Source organism: Hippopotamus amphibius, chromosome 2 (assembly GCF_030028045.1).
Source record: "Hippopotamus amphibius kiboko isolate mHipAmp2 chromosome 2, mHipAmp2.hap2, whole genome shotgun sequence".
Lineage (NCBI taxonomy): Eukaryota > Metazoa > Chordata > Mammalia > Artiodactyla > Hippopotamidae > Hippopotamus > Hippopotamus amphibius.
In genome coordinates this window covers 173704377-173717709 of record NC_080187.1, presented here as the reverse complement: position 1 = coordinate 173717709, position 13333 = coordinate 173704377, and the positions used below count along the sequence as shown (strand labels likewise).

At 39.0% G+C, this 13333-nt stretch overlaps 2 gene segments (V, D, J or C); both read left to right on the top strand.

Annotated features, from left to right (window-relative positions):
- Positions 1-6418: 6418 nt before the first annotated feature.
- Positions 6419-6936, top strand: LOC130844597 (T cell receptor alpha variable 8-2-like). The segment is given in 2 exon segments: positions 6419-6471; positions 6587-6936. Coding segments are annotated over 2 exon segments (396 nt in total).
- A 4899-nt stretch (positions 6937-11835) lies between these two features.
- Positions 11836-12610, top strand: LOC130844596 (T cell receptor alpha variable 22-like). The segment is given in 2 exon segments: positions 11836-11887; positions 12081-12610. Coding segments are annotated over 2 exon segments (582 nt in total).
- Positions 12611-13333: the final 723 nt, after the last annotated feature.

Sequence of the window (13333 nt, the reverse complement as noted above, 5' to 3'; positions counted from 1 at the left end):
GGATAGAGGAGTCAGGAGGAGAATACCATCAGAGTGTTCCACTTTCCCCACGAGTCACTTGATATATCAATAGCCTAAAAAATTGCTTTTAAAGACAGAGATCATCTGAATAAAATGGAAAATTGCATGGCATTCTGTCTTTGGATATCTGCTTCTGGAGCAGATTTTGATCTTCTTTTGCACCTAGTTAAACAAAAGACAGGGAATTCGGAGGGGTCAGTAATGTGGCTGCCTGGGTTTCTCCATTAGGTACAGTGAGCAGGAGTGTGTGCTGTGTTGGGCAAGTGCCACCTCTGAAGGCAGCAGGCCCGAGCCATCCAGCCAGGGCTCCACCAGGAAAAGGGGAGACAAGAGGACAAGGAGAGTGCTCCGTGAGTGGGATGTGACAGGGAAAGGAGGATCCTGCCCTGAGGAGGCTCCTGAGGGTCCTGGGGTGCTCTCTTACAGGGATGCTCACCACATCGAGGTCATCAGTGGTTGCACAGGGAAGCAACGACACCCAAAGATGCACACCAGTTAAATAAGGAAGTTTCTGCTGTTTTTAAAAAATTCTTCTCAATCTTTTCTTCTGCCTTAATCTCAAGGGAATTAGAACCCAAGAAAAAAAGCAGAGGAAGAGAAGAGAGCAAGCCATGCTGACCTCACTGCAGCCAGGAGTCAAGCTCAGGTTCAGAGAGCAGAGGAGAGACATGAAGATGAAATTTTTAATCAGAGATGAATCAATATTTATTTAATAAATGAAAGTGGCCCAGAGGTCTTGTGGTTTTCTTTCCAAGATGTCTCTAGGGAATAAGGTTCAATGTTCCTCCAAAGGACCCATAGATACTTATGCCTTTTTGCTTTTCTTGAATACTCTCTCGTCTCCCCCTTGCTCCACTTAGAAAATGCTTATTTTGTCTCAGGTAGGCTAACTTGTATTATTTCAATATATCATCTCCTAAATCTGTCATTGATAGCAATCTTTTGATTTGCCTATAGAGCCAAAACTTTTGAATAAAATGGTAAACAAGGCATCTTTATTTATTTATTTTTCCAGCACTACATTCTTTCCTTGAATTGATGAACTGAGAATCACTGAACTGCCTGAATGGAGTAAATATCACTTTTTAAAATAATTTTATTGGGGCATAGTTGCTTTGAGGTTTTAAAAATGAAAAAAGGCAAAAAACTCTGTAAATATTGCAACAATTGTCCTGTTACACACGGAGATCATTCTAAAACCACAAATGGCCAACACTGGATAAGTCCTTTCTGTAACATGAAAAGCGCATCTAAGCTGTTTTCTTTTATATCTGTTCCATATTTTGTAAAGCTACTTTATAAAAGCTGATTGGTGGATACAGATGTAGAGAACAAACATATGGACACCAAGTGGGGAAAGCGAGGAGGGTTGGGAGGAAATGAACTGGGAGATTGGGATACCAAATTGTACACTCTAAATATATGCAGTTTATTGCATGTTAACTGTATCTCAATAAAAGTTCTTAAAAAAAAAAAAAAAAAAGCTGGTTGGTGGACTTACCTGGATCTGATGAAGGCAATCACGTGTTCAGTCACAAGAGGGGGCTGCTCTATCTGTCAGTAACATCCCTGATCAGTTGGGGAAAATGTTTTAACTCACATGCAATATGGAAGTCTTGCAGAAGCTAAGACAAATGATATATTTTATTCTCTTTGTTATAAGCAGAAGAGTCTGAGTACAGCTTCCAACATTCAATGATTCCTGGCCTTGTTCCAATGCATTATGACAGGTTTTCTTCCCAGGTAAAATGGGATGATACACAAAGAAGACAGGAAGTGGCTAGGCACATTTCCAGCTTAATTGATCTATTTTTGTCAATTTTTATAGGAACAAAATTTTCCCTTTTTTCCTGCCACATACAATGTTCAATTTTATAATGTATTTATAAGGTTATTTCTTAAGAAAAAAAATCCCAGACAAGTGGAATTTCTGGCCTCCAGTGATATGTAAGTAACACCTATGAATCTTTATTGGTTTATACTTCAGCTATAGGATAAGAGAGTGCCCATTTTCTGATATCATCACACATACTGAATGTTAATATTATGATTCTTAACTCTTTTTGCAATCTGATGGGTGAGAAATGATAGAAAGGGATTTTAAAGAAAGTGTAAATTAAAGGCAACAAGTCTTTAAGGGCTGAAGTGGCGAGAGGAACGAGCAATCACAGGAATCTGAAGAGAGCACCTGCAGCTCTGCAGGAAAAATTTAGATTTCTTCTTTTCTCATATAAGCATCTATGCTATACATTTCTCTCTATGTACAGAATTATTGACATTCTACAAATCTGACATGTTAAAAATTGTTTTGCTTTAGGAGGAGGAGGAGAGAAAAGCATTTCTCTGGCAATGCTGGGCTTGGTCCTGAGATGAAGGTGTTTGCATTGGCACCTCCCACTCTTTGCAGATGGGTGTCTGTTCGCCCTTCTCAGTGCTTGTGTGACCTGTTTCTGATTGGCTGGGCTAACTCTGTGTTTCCTGTAGAAATCTTTGAACGTAAGGGACGTGTGAGCCCTTGTCAATAATATTACAGACACAAGAATTCAGTTCTCACTGAGTCTAAGTGACAGGAAGAATGGACAAATCCCTGAGCCTGCTCATCCTTTGGTTACAGCTAGACTGTGAGTTAGAGGGATCCAGAAATGGGGAAAGAACGGGCAGACCTGCGGATATTTCTCTCCAGGGAAAATAGAGAAAGACAGGGAGTTGCGCCTGCCTGGTTTTCTGGGAGTTCCTGTGGAGATTGAAAAAGTAAACTTAAAATTAGTTTCCAAAGAATAATCAGCTGCTAATCAGTCCCTCTCTCTGTTTTCTCTTTCTGTGCAGGGGTGAGCAGTAAACAAGATGTGAATCAGAGTCCCAAAGCTCTGAACGTGAGGGAGGGAGACAGCTTGGCTTTCAACTGCAGTTACACAGATAGTGCTATTTACTTCCTTCAGTGGTTTACGCAAGATCCCGGAAAAGGGCTCACATCTCTGTTGTTAATTCAGACGAGTCAGAGAGAACAAACAAGTGGAAGAATTAAAGCCTCCTTGGATAAATCGTCAAGACACAGTGCTTTGTACATTGCTTCTCAGCCCAGCGACTCGGCCACCTATCTCTGTGCTGTGAGGCACAGTGCACAAAGGGCACCTGTCATCAGTACCCAAACTCTGCAGCTGGGGCTCCAACCATGTCCTGTGTTGATGCTGGGGAAGCTTTTTCCATTAAGGGATTTTTACATCGACTCTCCCTCCAGATAGAGGAAATTAACTATACAAAATCAGATTAAATGATCTGAAATTAAATTGTGAATTCTTTGACTTTTGGATTTTTATTAACCTCAATTTAAATAATAGTTTTATTGACATTAAGTAATATTCCACACCATTCACTCTTCTAAAATGAAAAACAATTAAGTGGCATCTAGTATATTCACAATTTTGTGCAACCATTACCTCTATCTACAAGTCAGTCAAAAATTATCCACACGCTGGTTTATTAAAACTTCTATAAATTCTACAGCCAGAGTGCAGATAAGTTTTGACTCACCCTTGTAGTTTCAAAACCTTGTCATCACCCCAAAAAGAAACCACATACCCATTAAGCAGTTACTCACCATGCTTCCCTTTCACACACCCCTGGCAACAACCAACCTGCTTTCTGACCATGGATTTACTTATTTTATATATTTCATACAAATAGAATCATACAATATGTGCCCTTTTGTGCATGGTTCATTTCACTTAGCATAACATTTTGCAAGTTCATCCAACTCAGTACCAACTGGAGAAAAGCAAATGTTCACCCTTAACCAATCACATAGGATGCCCTACTTCTAATTAGCCTAGTTACATTGGTCTTGTTTTTTTTTTTTCCTTTGTCTGTTTTGCTAGAAGTTTGTCAGTTTTACTGATCTTTTTAAAGAACCAGCTCTTTGTTTCAATGATTTTCTCTATTGTTTTTCTGTTTAAATTTCATTGTTTTCTCCTTTTACTTTTAACTATGTTTTGGATTAGTTTATCTCTTCTTTTTCTAGGTTCTTCAGGTGGAAGCTTAGATGATTGATTTGAGATTTTTATTCTTTTCTAATATTTGTATTTAGTGCTAAAAATTTCACTCTCAACAATTCTTTGGCTGTGTACCCCAAATTTTGATATGTTCCATTCAATGAAATGTGTGTTTGATTTCCCTTGAGACATTCTCTGTGACCCATAGATTATTAAGAAGTGTGTTGTTTAGTTGCCAAATATTTGGAAATTCTCCTGTATCTTTCTGTTATTTATTTAAAATTTTATTTCATTGTGGTCAGAGAACATACTCTTTATGATTTCAGTTCTTTTACACTAAATTTGTTGAGGTTTGTTTTAGGCCCCAAGATTTGGACTTCCTTGGTTTATACTCCCTGGGCACTTGAAGAGAAGTGTATTCTGCTGTGATTGGGTGGAGTGTTGTATAGCTGGCTACTAGATCCTACTGGTTAATGGTGTAGTTGAATTCTTCTATGTACTTGCTAATTTTCTGGCAAGTTGTTCTACCAGCTGTTGAGAGAGGGGGTATTAAAGTCTCTAATGATAACTCTAGATTTGTTTATTTTTTGTTTTGGTTCTACCAATTTTTGTTCCACTTATTTTTCAGCTCTGGTAGTTGGTACATTCACATTTAGGATTGCTATGTCTTCCTGGTAATTTATCCTCTCCATCAGTATATAATGTTCCTCTCTGCCACTGGTAACTTTCTTTGTTCAGAAGTATATCTAGTTTAACTGATATTAATATAGCCATTACTATTTACCTTTGATTAATGTTTGTGTAATATTTCTTTTTCCATGCTTTTATTCTCAAAATGACTATGTCATATTTGAAATGAGTTTCTTTTAGATAGCTCTAGTTGGGTCACGTTTTATAATCCCCCTTTTGTCTGAACTGTCTTGTCATTGGTCTATGCAGACCATTCTCTGTGTCTTAGTTTGTGTATGTAGATCATTTGCATTTAAAATATTGTTATTTTAGGGCTTAATCTTCCATTTTATAGATTTTTTTGTTCTCACTTTTTTGTTTCCTGTGTTTTTTCCTCTAACTTCCTGTGATTCATTCAACATTTTCTAGAATCCTATTTAAATTTACCTACAGTGTTTTAGATGTGTCTTATTGTATAGCTGTTTTAAAATGGTTGCTGTAGGTATTACATTATATTACATTATATATATATAATGGTCTATTGGTAATATCATTTTACCTATATGAATGAAGTATAGAAATATCTCCTCCCTTTATTTTAATCTCCCCTATTCATAAAATAATTTTCTTTAGTATTTCCTCCACGTGTGTTTGCAACCTCATTAGACAGTGTTATAATTTTTTTCCGGATCCACGAAATATAATTTAGGAAATTCAAGAGGAAAAGAAAAGCCTATTGTATTTATCCAATTTTTGTTTATTGTGTTCTTTCCTCCTTCTTGCTGTTTCAAGATTTTTCCCTTTATCATTTTATTTCTGTTTAGAGAGCTTCCTTTAGACATTTTTTTAGGGTAGATCCCCTGGGGGCCACTTTTCTTAGTTTTCCTTCATCTGAGAATGTCTCTATTTCCCCTTATTCCTGAAGGATAATTTCATGTGTATATGATTCTGGATTGATAACTCTTCTCTTTCAGCAGTTGAAAATATTAGGTTATTTCCTTCTGGCTTCATAGCTAAATCTGGAAACTAAAAAAAAAATGTAATATGGTGATTTTATTTCTCATTCTAAAAATTTTGCATCCAATTTTTAAATTGAAGTATAGTTGATTTACAGTGTTGTGTTAATTTCTGCCTTACAGCTAAGTGACTCATTCTTTTTGTATTCTTTTCCATTATGGTTTAACCCAGGACATTGAATATAGTTCCCTGTGCTATACAGTAGCCCAGGGAAATTTTAATTCACAATTTTGTGTTCTTTTAAAAAGCCCAATATAATACAATTCAGGGCCTACAAAACATAAGTCCTTTTCTGTACATAATCATAATGCTTTGAAATTCAACCATAGAAGGGCAGAAAGGAGGTGGGGCATGTTCACGAAAATTGTGAACCTTTCCGTAGTTCCCTATTTGGCCCCTGGAGTGCGCTGCTGCCTAAATTGGAAAATGGCTTTTCTGTAGAAGATAGAATAAGTTCACAAAAACCTTCCTTCCCTACAGTTCAAAGAGATATTCTGACATTTTTTTACACAGTGACATGTAAAGCATCTCAGACACCAGAGGCAGGCAGTTTTGTTAAGACAGCCTCTCTCCCTAATACCCCCTACAACCTCCATCAGAAGAAGAAATCTAGATGCTTTGTCATTCCTTCTCAACCTCAGAGCAACCTGGGTCCAAGTCCACCAGTCATCAGACTTGTTTGTGGGGAACCAGCTGGAAAGGAGCTCACTGCCTCTTCACTGCTCCACCATGACCTTGGTGTTCACCTTGATGCTTGAGGTGCTCCTGTTCCTGAGTGAGTACCGTTTCATTTTTCCTCCTTTGTCCACACATGCAACATTGTTCTGTTTGACTTTGGATAGAGACTTTTTGTTTTAGTTGAGTTCATTGACTAAGCATTGATGTTTCAGGAGGAGCCAGAGCCCAGTCAGTGACCCAGCCTCACAGCCACATCACTGTCTCTGAAGGAACTCGTCTGGAGCTGAGGTGCAACTATTCATCTCCTGTTTCACCGACTCTCTTCTGGTACGTGCAGTACCCCAACCAAGGACTCCAGCTGCTCCTGAAGTACACGTCTGGAAACAGCCTTGTTTCAGGCATCAAAGATTTTGAGGCTGAATTTAGGGGGAGTGAGAACTCCTTTCACCTGAGGAAAACATCAGCCCATTGGAAAGACTCGGCCAAGTACTTCTGTGTTCTCAGTGACACAGTGCCTGAGACTGCTGGCGGAGCTGAACACAAACCACCTGAGACAGAATGACATAAATGACTTAGGGTTTCAGTCTGTGTTATTTTCAGGAAGTTGGCATGGTCTGTGAAGGCATACAATACAGAGAAAGCAGAATCCTGGAAGTGTTTGTTTCCCATGGGCATCTTAGATTTTTCTTTTCTCTTCTCTTCTATTCTCTTTCCTTTCCTTTTCTTTTTCATTTTGCAAAGGAAAGTCTCCTGTTTTCTGAAGTTCAGCATTTTTATCCTCTAGAATCAGGATTCTAGAGGGAATGAAAGTATAGGATTTTCAACAAGCTGGAGAAAGTTACTTGCTCCCATGTCAGCTGGAATAATGATGGGCTGAGATAGCTTGAGGTTGGCCATGTGAGTTGGTGTAAGGCAGTTCAGAGAATTTGCTTTACAGCATTAATCTCATCTCTCAATCAATCAGAAAACCCAGGACAATTGCTTATTTCTAACTGCATTATCTCCAGACTATTTTGCTAGTATGAGAGGCTTTTTTCCTTAAAGGACTTCAACTTTGACTAAAGCATTTGGGACTGGTGCACTTAATTAGAGCTGTCACTTAAGGATGTATATGGAGTGACCTTTCCAAAGACAATATAGTATGAAGGAAAAAAAGGCCTTCTTTACCCAGTGGTCCTCAGTAATAGGCATTCTAAGTTAAACACAATGTCATGTCAAAGTTCCATGTGGAATCTTGGAGTTGGTGGTTCCAAGCATCCCAATAACAATAATTAGTGATCCCTTAATCATCTTTACTTATTTTTCTACACTATTTCTCACAGTGCCTTTAGTAAACATTTGCAACATTCTTGAACAGTCTATCCGAACTTTAGTGTCTGAAGATCATTTTACTTCCTACGTCAGTGAAAATACACAGGTCCTTGTTTTCCATCCCCTTTACCTCCAAATACATCTACAAAGAATTGTCATTTATAGAGTCTGAGAGAAGAGCACAAACCAAAATTATTTTCATGTGTTTTCAAAAACAGTTATTTTTTTCTTTTAAAATAGTCTACTAAAACTAAAAACCGGAATACGCATGATAAAAATCAACAGATTTTTTAAAAGTATTTAAAACTGAAATTTTATTTTAAATTTATTTTAAAACAATTACACATTTATAAAAATTAAACCTTTTAAAATTCTAGTTTCAATATCCATCTAGTGGCTAAAGTAAATATCAGTCTTTATGCAGGGTCAGTCTACAATAAATACATACAATTAAAAGTGATACTGTTAAATACGGCGCAGTGCTCCAGCCAATGTGAGAAACTGCTGTGGATGCTGTGCTGATTCATGAACACCCTTCAGAACCACAGATTTGTGCACAAGAGAAGCTAGAAAATGGACCCTCAGTGCTCCTGGTAAACAATATTTCATTTTGCCAGAGTTTATTGCATCCATGCCATCTGAGCGGAAAGATGGGGCTAGATAATTAATTTTTCTTTTATATTCCCTAAAATTTCTCCAAATTGCAGATCAGAATCTGCCTTCTATGTTAGCATCAGCACAACCCAGAAATGTTTAGATATTCAAATGCATTTTTAAGGACAACTGATAAGGTATGTGAATAAGCATTTTCCTTGAGCCTGAATGGTGTTAGTAGTTATTTAAGGGTACAGATTGTACCTAGACCCAAGTGACAGAGACACCCTGTATCCTTTAGTGCATTTATTTGTATGTGTATGTGTGTATTTGTGATGGGTGGCCCTGTCCACATACTCACTCATCTTCTCTGTTCCTTGTATTTAAAGTAAAGGGTTCCCTTTCAAAGATCACACACCCTTGCTTTTGTTACTTACTATCCACTCTTGTCACCGCCACAGAAGGCATACAGTAGTACATCGTCCATTGAGCTGAATCATGTAATATAGGCTTGATGTAATTGCTACTGCTTTGGTAGTATTTATGGCATTCTTTTACTATGGCATCCTCTAAGCGCTTATCACATTTACAGAGATATTTTTCTCTACCACTATATCACAGGCTCAAAGATACAGTTTTAATTTATTTTTGCATCTTTCCAGGTCTAAAACACTCTTAAATATATGGCTAAAAGGATGGAATCACATTAGAGGTTTCATTTTTTATAAGTTTGTAAGTAATAATTAAGTGGATTAGTTTATATCATTACATAAAATTACATAAATTACATTACATAAAATAATTTATTTTCATAAAAAGACACTATGGGGACACATGGTCCTATATATGGTCATATCCATCCTTGTCAATACTTCCGTGACTTCACGTCAATTCACAAGTACAGTCCTAGATAAAGATGACTGGGCTGAGCTATGGATACCTGCTGAGTGAGAAGTGAAATGGAAGAGGAAACTGTCTCGCCCCTCCAAGTACAAAAGCCCCTTCTTGTTCCTGGTTTCTGGTTTGTAGAAAAAGGCTGTAGTCCTCTAGGCCTTCCCTGAATTCCAAAGAGCAGACTCAAGCAGTTACTAATTAGGGAAGTGAGGTAGAGCAGAAAAAAAGGAAAAGCAGTCAAGAAACAATAGTTCAGTGATAAAAGAGTCCTCATTTCTCTTCAAGTGATATACGCAACAATCTGACACACATCTTTGCATTGTTCTGCAGAATCAAAGACCCCCTACCCACATGGAGGATAGTGACTATGTGCTGATCATGAGCACACAGGCCCAAGACTGGTTGGAATCAGTAGGTTGATGAGTAAGATTCCTGAAACACCACACTGTTACCTCACCACCAACCAGTCAGAAGAAAGGCTACAAGCTGCAATTGCAACACTCACTCCAAATGTTGCCTTTAAAAACACTTCCCTAAAAGCTATCTGAGAGTTTGGTTCTTTTGATGAGGAGCTGCCCATTCTCCTTGCTTGACGTCCTGCAAATAAATGTTGTACTTTCTTTTGCCACAATCTGGTGCTAGTAGATTGGCTTTACTGTGCACTGAGTGAGTGAACCTGAGTTTGGTTCAGTAACAAAAGTATTCCTTTCCTAAGATTTTAGCCCATTAACAGGCACTATAGGCTTTTCTTAAACTCAGGGCCTATCCTGAGAAACCTAGATGAAAACAGTTGATGAAAGTTTTAAAATGAAAACCCCAAGCCTAAGATGGCATCACTTATGCTAAAAGCCATGAGGCCAAACCTAGATTTAATACCTAACCCAATTGCAGTTTCTGCCTTCCCTAGAAATGTAATCTTAATCAATCTGTTTGAAATTTTCTGGTTAGCACCAGTGAGGCAATCTGTCATATGGGACTTCTATATCCGCCAGAGAAAGAAGAGGCAATCTGCATGATAAAACCCTGGTCCTTCCTGCTCCCCATCCACCCCAAAAAGTAGACATCCTGGCCTAAAAATAATCTTTCTTTTCTTTTTCTAATAGCTCCCTTGTACCACCCTGTTTCCTATAAAAACCTTCTATTTTGCAGGATCCCTCAGAGAGCCTTCTAGTCGCTAGATGGGATGAGATGCTGTCTGATTCATGAATTGCCTAATAAAGCCAATGACTCATAACTCTTCAAATTTACTCATTTGAATTTTGTTTTTCAACAAAGAATTTGAGAAATTCTTCATCTCAGAGAGGCAGCAGTGAGTGGTCTTGAAGAGAGACCTTAGTTCTCTGTCAGGAATTGAATCTGGGTAGCCTGGATGAAAACCAAGTATCCTAGCCAGTAGACCACGGGCTAGAGGCTACAAGCAAAGTTTCCTTGGCTCTTGCCCCCTTTGCAAAATCAATTTCTCAAGGAGGCAAAAACTGCAAACACAGGAACAAAGTTCTCATGTGGGTGAACACACAGAGAAACAATTTGTTTATTTAAGATAGAAGCAAGACAGAAATACACACCTGGAGAAAAAGGGTGTGGGTATCCTCCCTAATGAGGAGGAGGAGTACAGTAAAGAGGCAGTTAAATAATTTATATAGGGCAGTTCTTCCAGGTCATTTTTTACCTTTGGCCAATTATCTCACTTCTTTCCCCACATCTGACCTGTTCTAGGACACCCCCCAACATCTGTGTGCATCTTTTGCCAAGACGGATTCCAGCACAGAGAGGCTTGTGGGAGGTTTGGCATCACCTATTATGGGGTTCTGCCCCCTCCTTTTTGACCCCCAAGGAGTCTTCGTGCACCTGCACAGTCAGGGAGTTTTCCCTGACCTCAGGATTGGTCATCTTATCTCTTTACTTCAGCAGAGCTCAGCTCCTGCCATTAACTTTGTCCCTGGGGTGTCTAGGGAAAACAAAGCTTAAATTTTACTCTGCTTGACAAACAACAGATATCTAGCCCAGGGGCCCATCTACCTCCTACCTCATTCTAAGTGTAGGAATGTGGCTAGTGATAATGAAGGGAGGAGAATAATTGTGTGTGAAGAAAAGCTAAGTCAGTATCAGCATATAAGAAACATGCTTCTTGTTGAATATTTCTTTCAGTTAATAAATGTCTGATTCAAGTACTAGACATTTATGCTGCCATGCAAAATATCTATATTTACATTGTTATTATTATCTTTATCTATGTCATTATCTTTATCCATATGTCTCAGAAAAGTCCTATGGGTCAAACAGGGAATCATAAACAAAAGGGAAGATGGAAAATTTCAAAGTATAGATATCAGAACTTTCTGAGTTTTTTTCCCTTTTATCGCCTAAGATTTATATATATATATCAGGAGAAACTGTATAATTCCATTTCACAGGTTCAAAATTATGTCTAAGACACTGAATGTCACCTTTTGTTTCCACCCTCAGCCCTCTCTAGCCTTTTCTCAGTTAAGTTGAGGCCAGAGGGTGGGGCTTCCTGTCAGTGTCACCTGAGCAGGGTTTGTTGGGTGAGCCGATTGGCTGCAGGAGCAGGAAAAGTTCCAGACAAGTCATGACACTCACTGCCCAGGGGTTTAGCTATGTATCTTAAGGTGAAAATTTCCCAGCAACAAAACAAGAAGTCATGAAGAGGCTAGTGGGCTCTGTGCTGGGGCTTCTGTTTGCCCAGATTTGCTGTGAGTTGGGGCTGCCCCACAAGGGAATCGAAGGATTGAGCAGCTGCTCTGTTGTTGAGGGAGGGAGGGGCAGGAGTTGACAAGTCCTGCACACTTTCTATCTAGTCATCTAACGGGTTGGGGGGGGCACTTTTAGGGTTTTGTAGGAGTTACAGTGACCCTCACCTATGATTGTTTCTCTGTTTCTCATCAGGTGTGAAAGGGGAAGATGTGAAGCAGAGTCCCCCAGCCCTGAGTCTCCAGGAGGGAGCCAGCTCCATGCTTTGGTGTAATTTTTCCACCGTTCCACGGAATGTGCAGTGGTATCTTCAGAACCCTGGGGGCCCCCTCACCCACCTGTTTTCCATTCCTTCAGGGACAAGGCAGAATGGAAGATTAAATGCCACGACAGACACTAAAAAACGGTGCAGCTCACTGTACATTTCCTCTTCCCAGACCACAGACTCAGCCACTTACTTCTGTGCTGTGGAGCACAGTGCTCCCCAGGCACCTGCAGCCTGTGCACAAATCCTCAGCGGGGCTCAACCCCTCCTCCAGCCACTGTCACACCCTGAGGCCACCACACCGTGTTTACAATTCTTAGTTTTCCTTACCTACATCAGTACAGTTTTAACCACATACACTTTTTGGCCCTACAGATTTGGGACTTTGGTCTTTTTCTTCCATTCTCAATATATATCTCCTTCTGCACTAGAAACTTCTAACTTGGAGCTAGCAGAGTAGCTGATAAGAGGACAAAATTAAAATAAATATTTAAGCATTGTATGGTGGGCACAAAAATGGTAAAACGTGAAAGGAATTTAAAAAAAGAAAAATGACTCCAATAAAGATATTATTCAGCTTAGTTGGGTGTCTCATGAATGTTCAGGTCTGCTTCAAGGCAATGTGTCCCAACAGGCAATTGCAAAACTCACATCCCATCCTACTAGGGCAGGAAAGCAAAAAACAATTAAAAAAAAAAAAAACCAAAAAACAAAGCAAAACAAAACAAAACAAAAAAACTTGCTCAATATTTAACATGAACTTGGTCACTTACAAAAACTTTATTTTTTGTATTCTGGATGCAAGAAGTCTGAAGTCAGTTTCACTGGCTACAGTCAAGGTCTTCACAGTGTTGATTCCTTCCAGAGGCTCTAAGGGAGAATCCATTTCCTTGCCTTTTTTAGCCTCTGGGGGCCACCTGGAGTCCTTGGCTCATGACACCTTCTTGAATCACTCCAATAGCTGGCTTCTACCACACAGTTGCTTCCTCTTCTGGAGTCAAATATCCTTCTGATTCTGTCTTATAAGGTGTAAAAAATTAATAAACAGAAACCTCAATTAAATACAGTGGAGAGACAACATGGAGCTCTCATGAGCTGTGAAGATACTGGAGCTCAAAGGGAAAAAGAAAGATGCCTCTTCTTTCCTGGTCAGGACCCGACCAATGAAAAGCCATGAATCCTT